General features: G+C 42.8%; 1 protein-coding gene across 1 annotated transcript; it reads left to right on the top strand.

Annotated features, from left to right (window-relative positions):
* Positions 1-1190: 1190 nt before the first annotated feature.
* LOC21390443 (ankyrin repeat and SAM domain-containing protein 6) lies at positions 1191-10968 on the top strand. The gene is made up of 6 exons (XM_024170628.1): positions 1191-1666; positions 2228-2289; positions 2403-2671; positions 2817-2891; positions 2996-3058; positions 10722-10968. Exons 1-6 carry the CDS (start codon positions 1560-1562, stop codon positions 10764-10766), a joined length of 621 nt encoding a protein of 206 aa, XP_024026396.1. The 5' UTR covers positions 1191-1559; the 3' UTR covers positions 10767-10968.
* The last annotated feature ends 69 nt before the right edge of the window (positions 10969-11037 follow it).

The raw sequence follows: 11037 nt of genomic DNA, 5'->3' as shown, positions 1-11037 counted from the left end.
TTAGCGACAAAATAATGAAACGGCAATTGTAAAAGAAAACGATTGTGAGGAAAAACGACATAATTAAGAAAACGACATATAAAGACAAACTAAAAAAGGACATGACCAAGTGAACGAAAAAAAATAAATAAAATAAAAATCATCCAAAATACAACAACAACCTAGAAGATAACATTTACCGGAAGCGGCTATAAATGTTTTTGGAAAATAAGAACCAACATGATCTGGAAATAAACATCATCATAAAACGACAACAACAATAACATGTATAAGAAAAACCAGCTTTTTCGTTTTGCTTTTTGAATTTAATAGCTGCTGTCTTATTATTTTTCCTTTATATAAGGTCATGTCTTTTGTTTTCAAAAATCCAACGACATGTTTAGGTTTTTTTTACCTTTGATTCACTCCACCGTTAGCTAAATGGTTAATTATTTTAAATAATACATTCCACATCACATCAGTTAAAGATAGTTAGTATAGAGACACTAGTTATTTTATTTTTTGTATTACTTTATTCTTTTAATTGTAATAAATGTAAATAATTTTTTTTTGTATTACTTTATTTAGAGTGACTCATTAAAAAGTTACAAACTAAAATAGTTTTCTATCCATTTTAACTAAAATTTAACAAATTTTCTTGCAGATACTCTAATAGACTGAATCACTCCAATTTACATTGGATAAATTATATAAAATCATTCAAAATACTCATAGTCTAAATCCATCTATAATACTAACAACAAGATAACATGACATTAACTATAATTTCATACATATCTCTAAATTATTTTTTTTATTACTAACAACAATAATGTGATACTAATTATATTTTCATAAATATTTCTCAATTATTTATTTTAAATTAACTTAACCCCTAAATTATTAATTTTATGTAAACTTATGTTCAATCTAATTAGAAATAAATTGTCATAAAATCAATAATTCAAAAAATATTTATAAAATTACATTAAAATTTAAAAGGTATTTTAAATTATTTTATTATACATTTAAAGAAGCGAAATGAACCTTTTTATTATTATTTAAGATTAACTGTTGTTGAACTATAGTGTATAATTCATGTTGTTTAGGAAATTAATCTAAAAGAGATTAAGAAAAAGGAAAAAGAAAAAAAAGAAAAAGAAAAAAAGAGGACAAAAGGGAACGGAAGAAGTAAAGGCGCGCCTCTTGACCTGCTTCTACCTGGACGGTGCGTTTTGATTTGCTCCACACAGACAGCTATCGTCTTTTCCTTTCTCCTCTTCTCTCTCTCTCTCTTCCCCCAAAAGCAGAAGTATTATTAGCTCTCTCTCTTCGGTCTTTGAGAGCCGGAAGCCTTTCCTAGCATCGCCGCTGAGTTTGGATTCCTTCCTCTTTCTCTCCCCAATTCGAGTATTGTTCTTCGATTCTCTTCTAAGAAGATTTTCAATAATTAGGGTTTTGATTTCCAGTCTGCTTGCCGTTACATTACTGTACCCGCGCCGATAAGATTTGTTCTCCGAGTACTCGCCGCCCGATTACTCCTTTGGAATTAGGGTTTTTGGGGTTCAATTTTTAGAGAAATGTATGCTGATCGAGTGGAGGCTGAAACCAGGAGATCGATAAAGGATCGTCTTAATGGCAACTTCAGAGATGACTCTTCTCGCCGCCGCCAAATTACCGGAAAAAGGTTCGGTTTCTCTTCCTCCATTGTTTCTTCTTTTCCAAGAAAGTTACACCTTCATCGGACATTTTCCTGTTAGGAGAATTTTGATTTATAATGCCCAAGTTTTATCAGGAAGTGGAATTTGTATCCCAGAAAATTTGGACTCAATTAGGGGAGACGAAGTAGTAAGTGTTACCTCTCATTGCTTTTGAGAATGGTGGATCTTAGTGTTTATGAGATCGCTTGTTACAATTTTCATTGACTCTATATTTGCCTTTTAGAGTTAGGAAGTGGCTTTACTTGAATTCAACTAGAATAAAGCATCGAAACCTTTAAAATTTATTTCTTTTTGTCTTGCAATATGCGTTAGTAGAAGGCTGTTATTTGCTCTTGTTATTTTGTTTAAATGGATGGTTATTATTATGATTATTATTATTGGATTGGCTTGTTTATTTACATACTTTTTGAGTAGTAGGAATTGGGAAATGGAATGAAATTTACAAAAGCTCCCACTTTCAATTGTTGAACGCTGGGTACTGGGGCCTAGAAAGAAATCATAACCAAGTATGTGTTCATAACTTGCAGGCAGAGGCAAGATGACAAATGGGAACATGATCTTTATCAGGATGGTGAACCTCAAGTTTCAAGTATGGATTACGATATGATCACATGTCAACTGAAAATTTGCATCTACTACTATTGTAGGATTCCAGTATATCATCTTTATGTGGTTTTGACTGTATGTTAATGGGTTGTGAAGATCACAAAGTTGATGCTCGGGATCTTCGATTGAAGCTCCAAAGGAAAAGTCAACAAGCATCTGAAAGTGGAAGAGGGTCTCAATCAGGAGTAAGGGATCTACGTGAAAAGCTATCCGGCACTATGCATCCACAACCCATGAATTATGATCCACCAAAGCCTACACCAGAGGCTAGTAAACCTGCGAGGAAAAGTGTCGCCGTTCAAGCCTCCACCCTAGAGAGTAAAAAGGTTTCCAACGCAGCTGCTAAGAAGAAGGCTCCTCAGAAGGCACGTATCAATTCTTTTTTTCATTTTGCCTTCCCTTAGTTTTTGCTGCATATTAGTTGATAGTCAAATTCCATTGGGTAAATAAAAAACACAGATTCATTACTGCAATTTTTTTCTCTTTTTAATTTCCTACTCTTGTGTGCAGGCAAGTTCAACAGTGGATGATTTTCTGCAGTCCTTGGGTCTTGAAAAATATTCCATCACATTTCAAGCGGAGGAGGTATGCTTCTTTTTAAAATAAAAAATACTATATGCCATTTTATATCACCTACCTCAACGAAAATATTGTTCACTTGAATGCTTAAATTGATCGTTTTTGTCCAGGTTGATATGACAGCTCTTGCACACATGACAGATGAAGACCTAAAGGCTATCGGAATACCAATGGTAAACTCAATGAGAATCCCAGTTTTTATATGCCTTTTTTAATTTTTAATTTGTATTGCTTATGTTCTTCCGGCTAATTAGCCGACCCCAATTAAGTTAGGATTAAGGCTTGTTATTGTTGTTGTTGTTGTATGTTCTTCTGGCTAATGATGGCTCTGAGTTATATACAACAACAACAACAAGCCTTAATCCCAACTTAATTGGAGTCGGTTATATGGATTTCACTTTTTCACGCAGGTCTGTTCGAAATTAAACTTTTCTGAAGGCCTAGATCTAGAATGTCTTTCTTAACTATTTCGATCCACGTAATTCTTGGTCTACCCCTCCCTCTCCTAATATTAGGTATAAGAATGTCTTTCCAAGCACGAACTGGTACTTCTAGCGGTCTACGTTGTACATGGCCGTACCACCACAAGCAGCTTTCGTGCACCCTATCTTCTATTGGTACTACACCTACTTTACTACAAATAACTTCATACCTTATGCGATCCATTCCCGTATGATCACTCATTTCTGTCACACTTATCTTAGATATATGTTGTCTCTTAATCGCCCAACATTCACTACTATATAACATAGCTGGGCGGATTACAATCCTATAGAACTTTCCTTTCAACTTAATAGGCATCTTGCCATCACATACAACTCTCGTAGCATTCTTCCACTTAACCCACCCTGCCTTAATCCTATGTTGAATATGCTCTTCTATATCTCCTTTGTACTGCACTATAGACCCAAGGTACCTAAACTTTCTAGAAGCCTCAATCTCCACACCATCTAAAGAAATTCCATCACTCTGATTACTTGAGTTATTAAACCTACAATGCATGTATTCAGTTTTCATCTTACTTAACTTAAATTCTTTCGTCTCGAGAGTCTGTCTCCACATTTTCAACTTACGGTTAACTCCTTCTCTATGTTCATCAACTAAAATTATATCGTCCGCAAAAAGCATACACCAAGGAACTTTATCTTGGATTTCTCGTCAGCTCATCCACCACGATGGTGAAAAGATAAAGACTAAGAGTAAATCCTTGATGAAGGCCGATCCGAATGGGAAGCTCTGCCGTGTAGCCTCCAGCAGTTCTCACACTCGTGACCACCCCATCGTACATGTCCTTAATTATCTTGATATACCTCACATGCACTACTCTCTTTTCTAGCACCCACCATAAAACTTTACTCGGCACTATGCCTTTTCTAAATTTATAAAGACTATATGTAGGTCTGTTTTTGCTTCTCTGTACCTTTTCATTAGCATCCTAAGAAGAAAAATGGCTTCCGTGGTTGATCTGCCTGACATGAAGTCAAATTGGTTACCCGAGATGGTAGTTATGGCCCTTAATCTCCTTTCAATAATTCTCTCCCAAAGTTTCATAGTGTAGCTTATTAACTTTATGCCCATATAATTGTTACAATTCAGCATATCTCCTTTATTCTTGAAGATGGGGACAAGAATATTTTTCCTCCATGCATCAGACATATGCTTCTTCTTTAGTATCTCATTAAAAAGCTTAGTGAGCCACACAATTCTAACATCTCCTAACGCCATTCAAACCTCTATTGGAATATCATTTGGCTCACATGCCTTCTTTTTTTTTCATTTTTCGTAGTGCAGTTTTAACTTCTGAGACTCTGATTCCTCTTGTATACTGATAAGCCCCCAATCAGGTTTACATATGTCAGGTGTGCCAAGATTGTGCGCTAGGAGTGGGGTGACGTGTCTGTGGGCTGTGGAGACATTAGGAATATGGGTTAAGGGTGTTTCCGTGCAGGGGCACTAGTATCTTTTCCTTTTGGTTAATAAAAGAGGGGTCAGATGGGTGGTGTGGTTTTTACGTGGTTTTTGGGTGAGTGATTGTAAAGGGGAGAGAGCTAGACCTCTCGAACGTCCATGCGAGCTTGTAACGGTGCTTGGGAAAAACCAGTATCAATACAAAGTGTTTTTCATTCTAATTCCTTCTTGATTTCTCGCTGTATCTATTGATTCTCGTTATTCCTAGTGTGTGCTTACCAATTTGGTATCAGAGCATCTCGATTTGGGAATGGTGAACAATAGGAAACCAGGAGGCAAGGCTGAGGGCGGAGGGGGAGTCCTGGGCGAAGCGCAGCCGGAGACAATGGATACGCGGATCTCGGCGGTGGAGGAGCGGATCGAGTAGGTTCAAGGTGGTCTGCTGAAGTTGGAATCGGTGGAGAGGAGTTTGACGTTGGTATTGGAGAAGATCTCGGGCCTTGAACGACTGGAGCAGGTTCTCCGGAAGATGGAGGAAACGGTATGGGTGGAGGCCCTACTGATGGACAAGGGGAAGGCGAAGGAGCCAGATCTACTGTCGGATATGGGTTCAACGGCTGAAAAGGGGGGAAAACCGATACTCGCTCCGCTTCCGGGGTCGGCGACACCGTTTATGGAGGTGGAGGGAACGGAAGGTGGTTCGAGTGGAGGCCGCGAGGGGAGTTGAAAGGGGGAATTTACGTCTCATCGCCTAGAGATGCCGATCTTCGAGGGTGTGAACCCGGAAGGATGGGTCTATCGGGTAGAACACTATTTCACCCTCATTCGCTTGACCGAAGAGGAGAAATTGTCTGCGGTGGCGATCGTGTTGGATGGGGAGGCGTTAGCTTGGTTCCAGTGGGAAGAAGGACGACGACCCATGAGAAGCTGGTCGGAGGTAAAGTCGAATCTACTGGATCGTTTCCGGTTGACTCAGGAGGGCTCGAGTTGCGAGAAGTTTCTAGCCCTGCGTCAGGAGGGGTTGGTCCGGGAATTTCGGCGCCTATTTGAGGTCCTAGCAGCGCCTCTTACGGGGGTACCGGAGCAAGTGTTGTAGAGCACGTTTATTAATGGCCTCAAACCGGAAATACATGCGGAGGTGAGAATGATGCGGCCCGGCGAATTAGCGAAAATTATGGAGTTAGCTCAGCGGGTGGAGGACCGAAATTTGTTGCGGCCGGCGAGGGTGATGGGAAATCCAAGCACTTCTCGGCACCCAGCTCTGACCTATGGCCAAAGTATGTATGCATAGCTCCCTTCAATCCCACACCTAATCACGGACAGGTAAGACCCCCGGGGCCGAAACCAACTCTTCCATTCAAACGTGTGTGATTCTAAGCTTCAACAAAAGAAAGAAAAAGGACTTTGTTTCCGTTGTGATGAGAAATATTCTATCGGGCATCGATGTAAGAACAAGTAGTTCCATGTCCTAGTAGTTAATGATGAGGTTGAAGGACCTGCAGAGATGAGGGTGGTGGCACTAAGGAAGCCCCCAAGGAGCCAGTAATTGAAGAGATGGTGGAGCTCTCCATCAACTCTGTGGTGGGGTTGGTGAGCCCAAAGACTATGAAGGTGAAGGGCCGAATTGCACGGTAGGAAGTCGTGGTGATGATTGATTGTGGGGCGACCCACAACTTCATTTCTACCGATCTCGTGGAGAATTTGGCCATTCCACAAGTGCCGATCAATGGGTATGGAGTGTTGATGGGCACGGGATTCACGGTTAAAGGTGAGTGCCTGTGTAAGGGAGTGGTTTTGTAGTTGCAAAACATAGAGATTATGGAGGATTTTCTTCCCCTCGAATTGGGTAGTGCCGACGTCATTTTGGGGATGAAGGGGCTAGAGACGTTGGGGGGTATGCAAGTGAATTGGAAGACGCTTACTATGAGATTTAGGACGGGTGGCGTGGCAGTCACTCTGCAGGGGGACCCAAGCCTTTGCAATTCCTTAGTTTCCTTAAAGGCGATGATGAAAGCGATTCGGGAGGAACGGTCGGGGGTGTTACTGGAGCTCGGTAGTTTAGAAGTGGCAGCGGGAGGGAGCTTGAACCCAGTGCCGGCACCCTTGGAAGGATTGTTGCGGCAATATGATCGGGTATTCGAGTGGCCAGCCGAGTTGCCACCCCAACGAGCTCGGGATCACGCGATCACGCTGCAGCCGGGCACGGCTCCGGTGAATGTTCGACCATACCGTTATCCCCATGTTCAAAAGGGGGAGATCGAAAGGCTGGTTCGGGAGATGTTGGCAGCAGGGATTATACAACCAAGCACAAGTCCCTATTCCAGCCCGGTTTTGTTAGTCAGGAAGAAAGACGGTAGTTGGCGTTTCTGTGTAGACTACCGGGCTTTGAACAAGGTAACGGTGCCGGATAAGTTTCCCATACCGGTTATCGACGAGTTGCTCGATGAATTACACGGGGCGCAGATTTTCTCCAAGCTTGACCTGAAATCGGGATACCACCAAATACGGGTGAGAGGGGAGGATGTGCCCAAAACGGCGTTTCAGACCCATGAGGGGCACTACAAATTCCTAGTAATGCCCTTTGGCCTTACAAATGCCCCGGCCACTTTTCAGGCCCTTATGAATGCCATTTTCCGCGACTGCTTACGCCGGTTCGTTCTTGTATTTTTTGATGACATTTTGGTATATAGTCACACGTGGGAGGAGCACCACGCTCACTTGGCGATGCTACGTTGGCCGGTTCCGCGAGCTGCGTGGGTTTTTGGGGTTGACGGGATACTACCGTCGCTTTGTTAAAGGCTATGGGGAGTTGGCTTGGCCTTTGACCACCCAGCTGAAAAAGGATAGTTTTCATTGGGAAGAGGAGGTTGACGCAGCCTTTAATAAGCTCAAGGAGGCTATGACTAGTGTCCTAGTGCTTGCCCTGCCCGATTTTTCCAAGCCGTTTGTACTGGAGACAGATGCGTCGGGACATGGACTGGGAGCGGTTCTTATGCAAGACCAACGTCCCATCGCTTACTACAGCCACGCCCTTCCAACAAGCTCACAGTTGAAGTCGGTTTACGAACGGGAGCTAATGGCAATTGTATTCGCAATTCAAAAGTGGCGGCATTATCTTTTGGGGTGTCGCTTTGTGGTGCACACGGACCAACGCAATCCACAATTCCTTTTGGAACAGCTTATGGTGAGTGAGGAGCATAAAAAATGGTTGGTTAAATTGATGGGCTTTGATTTTGAAATCCAGTACAAGCTGGGGTTGGAGAACAAAGCGGCCGATGCTTTATCCCGCATGGATTCTACTGCCGTTTTGCTAGCCATGACGCTGCCCCATGTCGTGCAGTTGGAGGATGTTGCTGCATAGGTCCACGCAAATGTACGGTTGCGAGCTATCGCGAAAGGCCTTCAACAGAACCCCAGGGCGTGGCCTGGGTACTCCCTGGTGCAAGGCCGCCTTCTGTACAGGGATCACTTAGTGTTGCCTAATAGCTCACCTCTCATCGGCTTGCTTTTGAAGGAGTACCATGACAGCGGCGTGGGGGGCCACTCGGGGGTGCTAAAGACGCTCAAACGGATTGTTGCATCGTGGTATTGGGAGGGAATGAAAGGGGATGTACATCGCTACGTTGCCAATTGTTTAGTGTGCCAACAGTACAAGACTTCGACATTGGCGCCGGGAGGACTCTTGCAGCCATTACCCATTCCAGAGATGATTTGGGAGGATCTCTCCATGGACTTCATCGAGTCTCTTCCAAAATCGGAGGGTGCAGACACCATCTTGGTGGTGATGGACCGGTTGAGCAAATACGCCCATTTCATTAGCCTCAAACACCCATTCACGGCTCCAACAGTAGCTGCTGCGTTCATCCGCGACGTGGTCCGTCTTCATGGGGTGCCTAAGTCGATTGTCTCCGACCCCGAAAAGGTGTTCATGAGCCATTTTTGGAGGGAGTTATTCAAATTATAGGGGACTGCCTTAAAGCATAGCACGGCGTACCACCCGCAAACCGACGGGCAAACGGAGGTCGTAAATCGATGCTTGGAGACGTACTTGCATTGCTTCGCCACAGACAAGCCCAAGCAGTGGGCTCGCTGGTTGGCCGGGACTGAGTATTGTTACAACTCCGCTTACCACACGTCCATTGGTACCACTCCTTTCCGTGTGGTTTACGGGCATGATCCTCCTTCCCTACTTCGCTACTTGCCGGGGTCTACAGCTAGCTCGGCTGTTGAGTTGCAGTTGAAGGATCGAGATGATATGTTGGCCGAGTTGAAGCGTCATTTGGAGCGCGCATAGCAGCAGATGAAGGCGCGCACCGATGGCCATCGACGCGACGTCCATTTTGAGGTCGGCGATATGGTGTTTCTTAAGCTTCGTCCCTATCGACGACGCACGTTGGCGTCCCGCCCATTTGAGAAGCTGGCCCTGCGCTACTATGGCCCCTACCGTATTCTGACCCGCATTGGTGCCGTGGCCTATAAGCTGCACCTTCCTGATCAGGCCGCCATCCATCCGGTTTTCCATGTCTTGCAGCTGAAGCCGGCCCTGCTCCTTTCGGTGCCAGCTTCTCCACTTCCTCCACAGTTGGCTGATGACTTGGAGCTCCGGGTGGAACCGGATGAAGTTCTCGGGTTGCGCCAGGGCCCTGCTGTTGGAGGCACACATCTTGAGGTATTGATTAAATGGAAGGGGCTGCCCTTGTTCGAGGCCACTTGGGAGCCCTACACAGTGGTGCAACAACAATTCCCTTCCTTTCACCTTGAGGACAAGGTGACTTTGTGGGCGGGGGTATTGATAAGCCCCCAATCAAGTTTACATATGTCAGGCATGCCAAGATTGTGCTAGGAGTGGGGTGTCGTGTCTGTGGGCAGTGGAGACATCAGGAATATGGGTTAAGGGTGTTTCCGTGCAGGGGCACTAGTGTCTTTTCCTTTTGGTTAATAAAAGAGGGGTCAGATGGGTGGTGTGGTTTTTACGTGGTTTTTGGGTGAGTGATTGTAAAGGGGAGAGAGTTGGACCTCTCGAACGTCCATGCGAGTTTGTAACGGTGCTTGGAAAAAATCAGTATCAATACAAGTGTTTTTCATTCTAATTCCTTCTTGATTTCTCGCTGTATGTATTGATTCTTGTTATTCCTAGCGTGTGCTTACCATGTACATCACATTAAGTTCTCCTTGTGACCTAAGATCGTCAAACTCTTTCACATGATCATCATTATAAAGCTTATTAAAGTAACTCTTCCACTTTTTTTTAATGTCTTTTATCTTTTGTTTTGTCAGAACTTGAGTTATATATTGGGTACAAAAAAACAAACAAGGTATATAGACGATGGCTCTTGGTTATACTGGGTACAAAAAAAACGAATGAGGCATATAGACTCGACAGTCAAGTGCTTCTTTTCGTCCTCTTTAATTTTATTGTGTTGTAATATAATTTGGCTTCTAGTGGGTTAAAAGATCATATAATATTTCCTGAACCTGAAAGAGTGGAATACTTAGAGTGCCGGAACGATTTGACAAGCTTACCATTTCGTTATGATAAAACGATCTTAGTTGGATTGAATGCATTCTTGATCATTTGATCTTCCTGACCTCAATTTGTGGTTAAAAACGATTTCTCTTGAGCTTTTATTTTAAGCGAACGAGATTTTGACAGCAAGGGGTTGGGAAAGGTTTTTCTTTACCAAAAAAGTTGCTGATAATTTTTCTTCTTAGACAATTTCATAATTTTCTGCTGATCCCGTAATATCTGTTATTTTATTGATTTTTGAGATGCTCGTCATAGTACATATATCCTTTTTTTTTTATTATTAAATTTTTTATCTTCTTTTAACCTAATAGGGGTTTTGGTTTACTGATTCTATGCCTATTTGACTTGGCACTTCCCCAGTTTAGAACTAAGCATTTTGGTTTTCCCTTTGGGGGTAACAGGGCCCAAGAAAGAAGATACTTCTAGCGTTGGAATCAAGAACTTGAGATTTGGAATATGCAAGTCGCACTTCTGTGGTTTGTGTTTTGATTAGTATGAGCCTGTACTTGGCTTTTTTCTTCCCATTTCTTTTTCACTTTTTGGCTGTATTGATCGCATTGGCTCTAACAACACAATTCATGTCAAACCACAACGGTCAGTGTTAAATTGTTAGTTTGGAATGGTTAGAAAATTTTAAAGTTTTGGCAATTTGTTGTGTTGTTCTGTTGTGCTTTCTACCTCCATATATCCGTTTATTTATTTACAGAATATGAATGT

The sequence above is a fragment of the Morus notabilis genome, unplaced genomic scaffold, assembly GCF_000414095.1.
Source record: "Morus notabilis unplaced genomic scaffold, ASM41409v2 Scaffold158, whole genome shotgun sequence".
In the NCBI taxonomy this organism is placed as follows: Eukaryota; Viridiplantae; Streptophyta; class Magnoliopsida; order Rosales; family Moraceae; genus Morus; species Morus notabilis.
The sequence above is the reverse complement of the archived record's forward strand: the minus strand, read 5'-3'. Positions and strand labels throughout refer to the sequence as shown.